We start from the raw sequence: 14799 nt of genomic DNA on the forward strand, positions 1-14799 counted from the left end.
TCTAGCATGGCCATGAGAAGATTGGAATCACCCCCCTCCCTTCCTAGTTTAAGTTAGAGTTTGTAACCATGTCCAAACTGGGAAATGCCATTTGTTTTAAACTATAGTTTATAGAAACAAGCCAAGAACAAGATCAGAAACCACAATTCAACCTTGGCCTTTTTCAATAAACCACAGCTTAAACTAACCACAGTTTTGTCCTGTTGTGCATAATCACAAACCGTGGTTCGTCGAAGCTGGGAAGCAGATCATTTCAATCTCCTCCTTGCAGCTTCACTGGAGAAGAGGGGACGGGAGAGTACTTAAGTAGTTTGTTCCTATCACTAAACTATGGCCTGAATTAACTGTGGTTTATTCAAATGAAACAGGATCTATGACCTTACAGACTCGGTTAATTTCATTGTACACAGGTTGACAATAAAGGTGGTATTATTATTATTATTATTATTATTATTATTATTATTATTATTATTATGCTAAACCAAAGCCTTCGAAGATATGATTTTCGGAATAATGCTTTTTTGAGATAACAAAGGCTATCCTCAATATTTTCTATTTCATTCCCCATTACAGTAATACAAGGGAACGAAAACAGACTAAAAAAAATAGTGGCTGGATCCTGAGCTCTCAGTTCCACTGATTAATCAGTTGGGTCCCATTTTAATCAGCCGCAGCTTTTGTTTATTTTAAAAAAACTACTGATTAAAGCTGGCAGCCCTAAGTAAAGCCGAGTCCCACCATCTACCCTGTGACCAAGATGGAAATATCTTTTCATTGATGTGAGAATATCCTAGGGCTTTGCTTAAAGCAAAGAACAGATTACTCTGTATGAATTCACAATCAATCAGAACTTGCCAAAATTGGCAGGCAGAATTTCCACAGAAAGCCATTTCTGATGATCAGGAAACAGCAACAAAATGGAATCCCTCCAGTGGATTGCTCATATTCTTACTTTCACAGTTAATATATTTCTCTCGGTTACTTCTCTTCATCAAAAGCATGCCTATTTTGCTAAAAATTACTAGCAAAGGACAACCTAACCCTCCATTCAAAGATTTTGAAAGGTTATAAGGATTAATCTACAATGTATTTTACAATTAAACTACAGTGGTACCTTGGTTTATGAACACAATTGGTTCCGGAAGTCTGTTCATAAATTGAAGCGTTCATAAACTGAAGCGAACTTTCCCATTGAAAGTAATGGAAAGTGAATTAATCTGTTCCAGATGGATCCGCGGCGTTCATAAACCGAAAATTCATAAACTGAGGTGTTCATAAACCGAGGTTCCACTGTACCAGGATAAAATGTGCTTTTAATAACACGGTGAATGACTGATAAAAAGTCTTCTAATTTAATTTTGGAGTATTCTGACCGCACAGAAGATCGAGATTTGTTCTTGTAAACGTTTAATCTGACTCACGTTGTGTAAATTACTTCAACACAGCCAAGCCAAGTGTAACTCAACTCCCACTAAATGGAAAATTCCACTTAGGCTTTGAATATTTTCAATTCAGCTTAATTAGATTTTTTTTACAAGCCCATGCTGTATTGTTTGAGGTGCAAGGCTGAACATATTCTCAGTGCTTGAATATGTATATCAGTCTCAACACCCATAGATCAATAAATACTTGGTTCTGTTTGTACAGGTCTACCAGAGCTTTACAATTTCACTATAACCAGAAGCAAGTAATTGCTGGCCAGCAGTCAAGGGAAGGGCTCCCTTGCCTTTGCACATGATCAAGAGGCTTGTACAGAATCCACACAACAGAGCGTACTTGTTTTCATTTTGTTTTTCAGGCAATTAAACCAAACATTTCGGTTCAATGCAGAAATACACAACTTTCACCAGATGCAAATGGGCGACAGGTGTATTTGCTATTGTGCACACCGAACCATTCTCTCTTAAAAAAATAATATTACATTTATGTTCTGCTCATACATATGAGTAGCTGCAGTCTTACATCCCACAAGATCAATTGGGCTCACACCTGCTTTTCTTTAGCACTGCTGCAGGTTCAAGTGTTCCCAGACTGGACCCCAACCACTTCCCTTTCCGCAGAAGAAAATGGCTGCAGCGTCAGAAAGACACAGGAAAAAAGAAAAATCCACATATCTCCTTCCTCCAATATTTAATATGTAAGGTGTTCTACACAAGTTATCTCTACTTTTCTCATACAAATACAACGCTATGTACTAGATCACGTAAAAATGTGAAGACGCTCGCAGGATTGAAATAAATCCTGCAACGAAATTTAAAACATTTTATAACTTTCTAGACCAAAGAGACAGAGTTGACTATAAGGACATAAAGGTCAGAAGTGGAGGTTTTAAAATGCGATATAAAGACTTGAAAATAAAATAAAAAACAGTTGAAGGGATGGAGGGAAGTCACGAGCTCGGCACAGCAAAGAGTATTTTTACAGTGGTACCTCTACTTACAAATAACTCTACTTACGAACGGAGCTCCGTCTGCCATCTTGGATGTGGTTTAGATAGGATTTTTTCGACTTACGAATTTTTAGATAGGGTTGCTTCGACTTACAAATTTTTTCTCCCAATGCATTCCTATGGGATTCGGCTTAAAAAAATTTTCGACTTACGAATGTTCGTTCGGAACGCATTAAATTCGTAAGTAGAGGTACCACTGTATTTGCTATTGTAATGTTGGAAATATCGTGTTAAAAAAGAAATTAATAAAAATTATATGTAAAAACCCCCACTATGTACTAGATCACATGTGGAATAACAAATGTGGTAGGTGAACTAAGGAAGAAGCTTTTTTGAATTAGCAATATCTCTACAACTAAAGCAGCTTGAAGCATTCCCAGGTACCTTGAAGTTATTTGCAAAGTGAAATATACAACTTACCTCAAAATAAACGGAGCGAAGGGTGCCATATTAAGGGCAGAATATGTGCCATCCATCGGTGATGGGTACAGCTTCCCCAAAATCAAAAGCAAAAGGAATAAGCTCGGGTGCAGCTTAAACTCACCCGTCCCACTACATTAAAAAAAAAAAAAAGTTGTGAAGATCATTAAACACATCCATAAAAATATTTGCCTAAGTCTACAACTATTTGACAATATACCAGACGTTGCTATAGGATAGGGGTCGGCAAAGTTTTTGTGGCTTGGGCCAGTTCATGGTCCCACAGACGCCGCAGTGGGCTGGAGTGTGCATGCACACACGCAAACGCTATTTTCGGCGCTCCTCCTGGCATGAGGCGGCGTGCGCAGCTTCCCATTGGCTGCAGGAGCTTCCTGTAGCCAATGGGAAGCTGGCCAGCGTCGTGGAAGGCGGTCTCCACTCTGCTCCGCACTGGTTAAGCGCGGCGCACGGGAGCCGACCGAGTGGGTTAAACGGCCCCCATGGGGTTGTGGCCCATGGGCCTTAGGTTGTTGCCCATGGGCCTTAGGTTGCCAACCCCTGCTATAGGAAGATGAAGCACTCTGGGTTATAGCCAGCTAAGTCATCTTCCAAACAGAAACACTTGGGACTAACAAACATAAGTTTGTAATGTCCATTGATTTTAATGGGTCTAACTGGGAGTATGACTTAAGAGGCAGTTTCAAATCATGACAGGCAAGGGCAGAGCTTAATGAAATGGCAGAGCTACTGCCACACCTACAGGCCTGCTACTTGAGCCAGCCAGGAGATTTGGCAGGGGCTGGTCCAGACCCAGTGCCAGATTTACATATAAGCTAAACAAGCTATAACTTAGGGCCCCACTCTCTTGGGGGCGCAAAAAAAAGGAAAAAAACAACACTAGATGTACATTTCCAAAATATAAGATAAAAACAAATAAAATAAAACCTACATACAGCAACTGTTTTGTGTTGTATATGGAACTATTAGGTCCATAAATTTCCATATAGCACATGGGTAGACAAATTAAGGCCCAGGGGCCGGATCCAGTCCAATCGCCTTCTAAATCCGGCCTGCGGACGGTCCGGGAATCAGCATGTTTTTACATGAGTAGAATGTGTGCTTTTATTTAAAATGCACCTCTGGGTTATTTGTGGGGCACAGGAATTCTTTTTTCCCCCCTCCAAAATATAGTCCGGCCCCCCACAAGGCCTGAGGGACAGTGGATCGGCCCCCGCTGAAAATGTTTGCTGGCCCCTGATATAACATATATTCAACACAAAAAAACCAGCAACAATTTGTTGTTAACAAAGGACAGCTGGACATATAAAAAGCCCCATTACCTTCAGTAGCTTAGGCTCTCATCAAACCTAAATCCGGCCCTGTCCAGACCCATCCCTGAAACACCACAAGGGTATCAACCGCAGTAGCTTCCACCTGCCTGCCATTTGGACAGGCATCCTCACTGGCACGTCGTCCCCCCCCCCCCCGATGGCAGAGGCCAATGAATCTTGGAAGGGCTTGGGGAAGCAGCCTCCCCACATCACCCAAACTCCCTTCAGCATGGCTGTTTGGTGGTTTCGATTGCTCTGCTAGGTAGAGGCAACTCTTTGAAATGATTAAAAACATTGCAGACATTTCTCTTTCATGCAAGTGTTATTAGTTCACCGCAACCGTTTAACTTTATTCACTTAAGTTATCAGAAACAGTTCATGCTTAATGCTCCATTTTTTAAGACAACCAATGCAGACCATAATGCTTTATTTCTGAATGATTCCCCACAACACACCTTTTCCTTTTTTGCTGCGTATAAACCATAAACCAAACCATAAGCATAAAAAAATTATTTCTCAAATTACCCGGAGGAGAAAAAATTAATGAATACTGCAAAATAATTTGTACGAAATGGAGTGGCTTGTATGTACATAAATATCACTGAGATTAATGTGTTATCAGTTTTTGCTGCAGTAAAAACAAAACAAAAAAAACTGCAAAAAACCTCCAAACATTTAAAAAAATGCTGATGGGTAATTCCAAAAGGACTTTGAATTGAGAGTGCAATTATTATTATTATTTTCCAGCAGTATATGGACAGCTAGAACAGAATGTTTTTAACTTTGACTATTTCAGCTGTGTATTGTATTAATTATGATGTTGTGACCTGCCCTGGGGTCCCTGATGAAGGCTGGGCTATAAATAAACTAATAGCAACAACAGCCTACTTAAAAACACATAGACAGCACTTCTCCAAATCCGTTTTCTGCTCCAACACTGAAAGCCTAAACATTCGACAATGGATTCAATGGACAATTGACAATGATAACAATGCATTCTTCTTACCTGTCCACTGTGTCGGCTACAGCTTCCAACTGGCTGAGCAAGAATGGATAAAGGTTTGGAAACCGAGTGAAGAACTCCCTCCCTGTCATTCTGTAAAAGAAGAAAAAGATTTTCCAACACACAGTTGCATGGAAGTTTCAAGACTATTTACACAAGATTTATGTATAATTATGTACAACCCAAATAATTCCATTTTCTGTAATAATAATAATAATTTATTATTTATACCCCGCCCATCTGGCTGGGCCTCCCCAGCCACTCTGAGCGGCTTCAAACAGAAACATTAAAATACACTAATTTCTTAAAGATTAAAAGCTTCCCTACACAGGGCTGCCTTCAGATGTCCTCTAAAAGTCTGGTAGTTGTTTTTCTTTTTGACATCTGGGGTGGGAGGGCGTTCCACAGGGCGGGCGCCACTACCGAGAAGGCCCTCTGCCTGGTTCCCTGTAGCTTTGCTTCTCGCAACGAGGGAACCACCAGAAGGCCCTCGGCGCTAGACCTCAGTGTCAAGGCAGAGCGATGGAGGTGGGGACTCTCCTTCAGGTATACTGGACCGAGGCCATTTAGGGCTTTAAAGGTCAGCACCAAAACTTTAAATTGTGCTCAGAAACGTTGTTGTTGTTGTTTAGTCGTTTAGTCGTGTCCGACTCTTCGTGACCCCATGGACCATAGCACGCCAGGCACTCCTGTCTTGCACTGCCTCCCGTAGCTTGGTCAAACTCATGTTCGTAGCTTCGAGAACACTGTCCAACCATCTTGTCCTCTGTCGTCCCCTTCTCCTAGTGCCCTCAATCTTTCCCAACATCAGGGTCTTTTCCAAGGATTCTTCTCTTCTCATGAGGTGGCCAAAGTATTGGAGCCTCAGCTTCACGATCTGTCCTTCCAGTGGGAGCCAATGCAGGTCTTTCAAGTCCGGTGTTATGTGGTCTCGGCGGCTGCTCCCAGTCAACAGTCTAGCTGCCGCATTCTGGATTAATTGTATTGTATTAATTGGATTAATTTTCTGTGCCATTTATGTACCATAAGATGGGAAGCATCTTTAAAAAAAAAATCAGCCAATGCAAAACAGGCAGGTCACAAAACCAGACTTCCTAAAAGCAGCTTTTAAACAACATAAGTTATACTTATGGTCCATGGGGTCACGAAGAGTCGGACACGACTAAACGACTAAACAACAAGTTATACTTAAAGCTTCATAAGCATGTACATTTTTCAAAAATACAAACAGATCTCATATCCCACTGATTTATTTATTTTTAATGTCATAGTAGCCATTATTTTGATAAGGTAAATCCAAGGGTTAAGGGGGGAAAGGCGATAGCAAAACCATCAGAAAAAAACCACAACATTTCCCATTTAAAATGGTTTTTCAAATAAACACTGAATGCCTAAGCACATTGATGTTTTTATTGTATGACACCTTATTATATTTTATATGAGAGTGCTGTTTATACATATTTAAATAAAATAAATAATAAAAAAGCTTCCATATTTCAGATCAAGGAACTAATCTAAAAAAAAAAGTCTTATACCTACAGTTCCTTTTAATATTTATTAATGAAAATAAGTAAGGTTTTAACGTATGAATGAATTACCACATGGCAAATACCAGCCAAGATTCTTCCAGTGCTCAGCTAAGACAACATGCCTTATCCACAAAGCACTGGGAAAATATTGCAAAACGGATCAAAACAAATATTTTAAATGAAGCAAGCACAGAAAGCTTCCACGAGTGCACATAAAGGTAGGAGCCTTAACCTGATCAATACAAGCATACCGGCAAGGGCCTTGCTCAGAGTTTCGTTTACTATATTTTTCACCTATTTTAATGTCCGAGGAGAACTGGTTAAAGCCAATTTTGTTATTCATAACTGAAGATCTCCATGATATAACATTTAAGAAAACCCATAGCCCTACTACATTACAGACTCCCATGAGAGATGGTGGACTGTCCTTCCTTGGAGGCTTTTAAGCAGAGGTTGGATGGCCATCTGTCATGGATGCTTTAGCTGAGATTCCTGCATTGCAGGGGATTGGACTATCAGGCATGACCAACAGGTAGATCATGATCTACCGGTAGATCACTGGACGTCTGTGGTAGATCACTGGCTTCCTCCAAAGAAGCTGAACAACTGTGGCTACCCTTAAAAAAGCTCAACATTTTACCTCCTCCCTGAAAAAAACTCAACAACTTTGACCCGAACCCCCTCAAAATGGGCCTTCCTCCTTCCTAAAAAAGCTCAACAACTTTGACCTGAACCCAAAAAAGGGGGTAGATCACTGCCAGTTTTTGACTGTGAGTAGATCGCAGTCTCTTGGGAGGTGGCCACCCCTGGACTAGATGATCCTTGGGTCCCTTCCAACTCTACAATTCTATGATTCTATAAAACAGATAAAATGCAGACTGTTCTGGAATTAGAAAATGGAAGCAGCAGACAGTATCTCTCTACTAGCAAACAAAAATTGCAGCACACAAACAAAAATTGCAAGTAGAAGCTCAAATTTCCCACTGGCATTCAGGAAATCTGGTCTGAGGATTCAGGAAATCTGGTCTGATTATTCCCACATATAATGAGGACCATAAAATCGACCCAAGAAATGACAAGGCCAGAACCAAGAACTTACGGTTCTGTTTAAAGCAGCCCTGGATGGCACACCACCAAAACAACAGATTGGAACATCTTCCTGGGGTAGTGAAGGCCCTGAACTGGCCTTGCCCATGGGAGTTGCATAACAGGCCCTTCCAGGGACTAGAAAGCGCTTTCTGTTTGGGCTGAGCAAAAATGGCCTTTGTAGTGTTTTACAGTGAATGTTGGTCGCAACTCCCTGGCACCCCTCCAACTGCTGCCTTTGATATTTGAGATATTATAATGTAAAATGATGAATAGTAAATTGCACAGAACAGTACTTGGGAGAGTTAATCACTGTAGGAGGGACCATCGGCCTTCCAGAGGGTGCATGTGAAGAAAAACCCCTTGTTGCAAGCTTGTTATTAACAAGATGGCCGACTGCTTTCGGCCTAAATTGTGTTTCTAACTGGAAACCTGAGGACGTGTCTGAATTTCCAGCAAAGCCTTTTCCAACCTGGTGCACTCCTCGTGTTTTGGACCACAACTCCCATCAGCCAACACATGGCAAAGGCTGCTCTAGTGCAAGAGAACTATTATTAAAGATCAAGGCTTCAAACTTGCAGCATTTGAGCAACAACAGCCAAACACTGACTAGACAGTGTTGCACAATCCCAGCCTCACACCTGTAGCAAGCATGGCAGGTTAGGTCATGCCGACCTCTGACAAACATGACAAGTTTGATCATGTCTTCAATATTGCTGAGTATTTTAAATTGAATACTGCAGATAGCACTCTCAACTTCTGCCTGCAATGTACAAGATGATCGGAGATAAAATATTAATCTTAAATACAGTGCATTTCAAACATTCTTCTAATCAAGTCCTCCTTTTTTCAAACATATGATAGCCATGGTAGTTTTGGTTAAGGCAGGTGTGCAAAATATTATAAGTTTATATAGGGCTGTATTGTGTTTTTAATGTTCGGTGCGGAGCCACCCAGAGTGGCTGGGGAAACCCAGCCAGATGGGCGGGATATAAATAAAGGTTATTATTATTGTTGTTATTATTATTATTATCCAAATTATTATTTCACATCCCACAATTTCATGGCTCATTTTAAACAGGAGTTGGTTCCATAAGTCATTTTATTAAGGGCTATAGCCATTCACAAGTAACAAGAGGTGGTATAAATTCTGAGAGGCCTCCAGGTTTCGGGCATTGGACAACATTTCTCTGGAAGAACAACAGAATAATGCTTTTGAACTGGTACCTGTCATTGAAGGAGGAGAGTTTCTAATCTAATTAGGGAATTATTATGGGAGGTAAATGAAGGACCATCAACTCCAAATCTTACAACTTGGCGGTGCCCACCGAAAAGGAACATAACATTCTCCAACTAGGCAGATCAAGTTTACAACTAGGATCAAGAATAGGCTTGAAGTTTAGTCATAATGATGTTGTGATTTGTAATTTGGTATCCCGTATCGGCCATGACTGTTTTCCTCTACGCTTGCAGACTGACTGAAGAAGAAGGCATGTCCCAGCAAAATGCGCAATTCTTTCAACCTCACCACTAAGTGAGTTGCCAAGCGTTGAGATTAGACAGGAGGGCTTCTGACTAACAGGTGGTTACTTCTAGTACTAGACAGATGTTCACCCAATAAGTAAAAAGAACCGAAAGAGAAATGTGACTATACTATTACTGGTACTGCTCCCCTAAAATCTAAAGCAATACTCTGTGTGAAAAGATACAACATCAGTTCTGCGGTAATTGCACACCACTTAGAAAGAGATCTGCTCTACCACACTTAAAATGAACATAGAATCCCTTACGCATACAAATCAAGTTGTGACCAACACAGCAGTCTCCAGCACTGCCTATCTTTCACACTCCCAGTGCAAGCACAAATCTGTTGTTTTATATGCAATATTTGTATCCTAGACTTCCCCCCCAAAAAAGTTCAAGATTGCAGGCGAAGGGTTATCTCGTTCTACGCTGACAACAACCTTGCAAGAGGCAGAGTGACTCTCCCAAGGGTACTTATGAGCTTCAAAGCGAAGCAAATGTGAAGCTAGGGCTCCCCAGTCTAACTCTCTATCCCAGGCATCCCCAAACTGCGGCCCTCCAGATGTTTTGGCCTACAACTCCCATGATCCCTAGCTAACAGGACCAGTGGTTGGGGAAGATGGGAATTATAGTCCAAAACATCTGGAGGGCCGCAGTTTGGGGGTGCCTGCTCTATCCCCTAGACAAGAGCAGAGTTAGTCAGCAGGGTGCCCTCCCAATGTTTTGAACTAAAGCTTCCGTCTTATCCCTCACCATTGGCCATGCTGGTGGGGCTGATGGCAGCTATAGTTCAAAACAGGCACCCCCAAACTTGGCCCTGCAGATGTTTTGGGACTACAATTCCCATCATCCCTGACTACTCGTCCTGTTAGTTAGGGATGATGGGAGTTGTAGCCCCAAAACATCTGGAGGGCCAAGTTTGGGGGTGCCTGGTTCAAAACATCTGGGCAACACCAGGTTGGCTAATCTTGCTCTACAGTATTTACCAATTTCCAGTCCTCGGAACCCTTAGCTTTTTCAAACAGGAAAATATGCTGCTGCGTCAAACGCTACTTGAAGAATACTTTCCACATGCTAGGCAAGCAATCTGGACTGAAACAATCCAGAATGGCCGCAAATAACTCATTTAATTTTCGTATACCGAGATTGTCAGATAGAGAGACTACATGAAGATGACAAATTGATGGAACAAACAGTTACTGATAATATTCAGATGCAGATTTTGGCACGAGAACTTCATTGAATTAAAGCCTAGAAAACCTTTAATGATAACTGACTTTGATAGGTCACAAGATTAACATCACTCCAAAACTTGTTTACAAGAAGTGCCTAAAGATTACTTGAACATTTCCATCTCAAGTTTTGTTAGTCCTCCGTCATATTTTCCTTTCTTGTACAACTATTCTTTTCAGCGTTTCCATTTTTTTTCCACCACAGGCATGATGCCAGTTAAAGTTTAATATTTCAGAACTTAGTATTAGCAAGATCACCCACACTGGACACCTCAGTTACTAAGATTTTAATTTGGCAAAGACAAGAAAATGCATAGAAGCAAAATCCCAACAGAATATTGTGAATTTTTCCAAAAGTTCCAAAACAGTATGCAAAAATATTAATTCAGGTATATGGGTACACAGTTCCCATTCAAATATGCCACATTTATGGTATATTATAACCTCCCCCCCCCAATAAAATCAGCTGAAAGCTAAACAGGCAGAAAAATGTATCAAATGGGCTAAAGGTGTCAACATCCATTCTGACAGGAGAAAGTCATTGTTATCAAGTTTTCTAAAGGTTTTTGGCAATGTTCCCCACTGAGGAAGATGTTTTCCCCCTAAGGAAATTCAGCAGTCATGGAATAAGAGAAAATGCTAAGTGACTGGTAAACAGAGCCTAGGGCTTGCCAATCAGAAGGTTGGCGGTTCAAATCCCTGCAACGGGGTGAGCTCCCGTTGTTTGGTCCCAGCTCCTGCCCACCTAGCAGTTTGAAAGCACGAAGTGCGAGTAGATAAATAGGTACCGCTCCGGCAGGAAGGTAAACGGCGTTTCCATGCGCTGCTCTGGTTTGCCATGCTGGCCACATGACCCAGAAGCCGTACACCTGTTCTCTCGGCCAATAAAGCGAGATGAGCGCCGCAACCCGAGTCGTCCACGACTGGACCTAATGGTCAGGAGCCCCTTTACCCTTTACCTTTAAACAGTGGAAAACTGAATGAAGTAGTTTTCGTAGTGGAAAACTAACCCCTCAAGGATCCATACCATATCCAGTGCTTTTAACCAATATGGTGCTCTGAGAAAATTCCCCTCAGGAGGAAATTTTCAAGAAGAAAAGGTGTTTATGAACATGGGATGAACTACGCAGATATGAACCTCCCCACTTCGGATGCTTTAAGGAGCCGAGGACTGGGAGGAAGAAGATTTCAAGAAGCAGCTAGGAATGTATATGCATGAATCATTTCACTTTGGCCACACCTTAGCATGACGAAGTAGAAAAGAGGCTGGGGGAGAGGGTTCAGGAGAAGAGGGAAGCATCATGTTCTGTTATGCGCTTCCTTTCCTCAACTCACCTTCCTCAGAGAAGGAGCATCTCGACTAACCAGGAATCCCTGGATGCAGCTCAAGTCTTTTTAGACTCGGGTGTGTGAGAGGGTGCAACAGTTCCTTGCACCAATAAGCCTAACAAGAAGATCACAGAAATGTAAAGAGTGGAGCGAGACCAGGGCCAGATTTAGGTTACTGAAGGTAATGGTGCCCTTTATACATCCAGCTGTCCTTTGTCAACAACAAATTGTCACTGTTTTTTGTGTTGAATATATGCTATATGGTAATTTATGGACCTAACAGGTGTCTAAAGCCATTGGCACATAACAAAAAAATGTATTTTATCAAAGTAATTGCTGGACCGAAATACCATTAAGAAGAAGTATATTAATAGTGAAATACAATTAAGAAGGAGCAGGCTAGCAGGCGGGGCCCATTATTTACATCACAGGAGCCTACACAACACAAAACAGTGTTGCTGTATGTTTATTTTATTTGTTTTTTATCTTATATTTTGGAAATGTACGTCCAGGGTTTTTTCCCTTTAATTTTTTGGGGGCCCCAAGAGAGTGGGGCCCTAAGCTAAAGCTTGTTTAGCATATACGTAAATCCGGCACTGAGTGAGATGGAATTAAGTCCCCCCCGCTGATTATACCTGCTTCCATTTTAGCGCAAATATCCACAGGTTATATTTAAAGGGTTCTGTCCAACATTAAACCAACACTTATTTCACTGCATATGCACAGGAAGCCTCAGGCTCAGAGGATTCAGGAGATGAGCATATCCTACTTTTCCATGGGGGGGGGGGGAGAGATAATAGAAAAACTACTGTACTTTGTTTTCTCTCTTCTAGTACTGCTCTCTTACTTTTTTCTATGTATGCAGTATGTGACTGCAAGGATTTTAATGTCTTCAATGGGCTAAACGCACCTCTAGCTGTCCTTGCTAAATTGTTCTCTGTTACACAATCATAGCTTCGCATGAGAAATCATCAATTGTCACGCCGTTTTGTATGCACATATCAGTTCACCATGGCCATGCATCGCAGGTAATCCGATAAAGCTGTTTATTTTATTTCATATTTTTCAGAAGAAAGGATAGTGACCTTGATCCCTGGGGCATATTAACTGTAATGTTGTATGCATGATTCGTGAATCAGCTGTTCCATTTCTCAGTGACAAAAGCGTTAGTCAGGAAAAAAGGGCAGCCAATTTGAAAGGGGTGGGTTGTTGTTGTCATTTAAGAGGCGGCTGCCCTTGCAGAGCCCTAAAGGTGCATTTTCCCGCCAAATATCCACAGAGATGCCAAATGGCAATCTCACGGTGGCATAAATTAGCTAATAAAATAATAGGATACAACAGTAATCCAGTACCAAGACTGAATTAAGGATGTCCACAACCAGTTTGTCCTTTCAGCTTAGATCATACAGCTCTTTTCTAAAAATATACAGTGGTACCTTGGTTCTCAAATTTAATCCATTCCAGAAGTCCGTTCCAAAACCAAAGCGTTCCAAAACCAAGGTGTGCTTTCCCATAGAAAGTAATGCAAAATGGATTAATCCATTCCAGACTTTTTAAAAACAACCCCTAAAACAGCAATTTAACATGAATTTTACTATCTAACGGACCATTGATCCATAAAATGAAAGCAATAAACAATGTACTGCAGTCACACAATCAATCAATCAATCAGTAGCTGAACTGGGTTCCACACAATCACAAAAACGAAACGAAAAAGAGCCGCAAAAACAAAAAAGCAAGATAAAAAGCGAAAACAGACAGACCTCAGAGTAACACTCAAAACAGAAACGTGGCACTCAAAATGGAGCACGTTCGGCTTCCGAAAAAAGTTTGCAAACCAGAACGCTTACTTTTGGGTTTGCAGTGTTTGGGTTCCAAGTTGTTTGAGTACCAAGGTGTTTGAGAACCAAGGTACCACTGTATATTTATATTTAATACCTGTTTAATAACAGGTGGAGACGAATCAGCGTATAGGGGGGAGGTCCAAAAAATATCTACATGGTGCCTAGACAACAACTTGCACCTTAATATTAGCAAGACAAAGAAGATGGTGTTGAACCTCCGGAGGAAGAGAGGAGAACTAGCCCCGCTGTACATCGGGGAGGGATGTGTGGAGAGAGTCTCTTCCTTTAAATTCCTAAGAGTTTATCTCAGTGAAGACCTTACTTGGAAAATCAATACAACCCAGGTGGTTACGAAAGCCCAACAGAGACTCCATTTCCTTAGAGTACTGCAAAAGAACGATGTCAATCAACATTTGATTGTCTACTTCTACCAGTGCACAATAGAAAGTGTCCTTTCATACTGCATCACGGTGTGGTACACTGGCTTGACATCAACGGATAGGAAGTGCCTACAGAGGGTGGTGAATACAGCACAAGATATTATGGGCTGTCCCGTGAATCCACTGGATGACATTGCAGAAGACCGTTGCCTCAGGAGAGTGAGGGAAATTCTTAGGGATGATTCACACCCTGGCTGGCACTTTCTTGATCCCCTGCCCTCGGGCAGAAGATATAGAAGCATGATTAGTCGCACCAACAGGGTAAAGAATAGCTTCTATCCGTGGGCTGTTAGGCTGCTGAATGAAAAGATAACAACAGGGCAACTGACTTTCGGGTTTGGTGGGTCTGCATCAGTAAACGAGGGGAATTAAGACTAAAGAGAGTTGAGTGGAGGTGCTCGTGTAATCTCACTGTATACAAGTTGTACAAGTGACAATAAAGTATTTCAATTTATTTGCTTTCCTGCTTTATCATATCAAGACATTTCGTGTTACAGTCATACACAGGATAATAAGAAAGACAGGCATACAGCTCATTCAATTCCTTTTCCAAAGGCTTGCAATGACAAGGAAAACTCAATCTGATCTAAGGGTAGAAGTCTCATACTACTC

At 41.3% G+C, this 14799-nt stretch overlaps 1 protein-coding gene across 2 annotated transcripts in view; it reads right to left on the reverse strand.

Moving 5' to 3' along the window:
• THADA (THADA armadillo repeat containing) overlaps nt 1-14799 on the reverse strand; it is a 149327-nt gene that overhangs the window by 82065 nt on the left and 52463 nt on the right. For both annotated transcript variants that reach the window (XM_035111204.3, XM_035111205.3), the window contains exons 27-28: nt 5207-5296; nt 2870-3001 (exon numbers count right to left, since the gene is read on the reverse strand). In XM_035111204.3, the coding sequence (XP_034967095.3) occupies nt 2870-3001; nt 5207-5296 (222 nt within the window). The remainder of the gene's footprint in view (nt 1-2869; nt 3002-5206; nt 5297-14799) is intronic.

This window comes from Zootoca vivipara, chromosome 3 (genome assembly GCF_965207765.1).
Source record: "Zootoca vivipara chromosome 3, rZooViv2.hap1.1, whole genome shotgun sequence".
In the NCBI taxonomy this organism is placed as follows: Eukaryota; Metazoa; Chordata; class Lepidosauria; order Squamata; family Lacertidae; genus Zootoca; species Zootoca vivipara.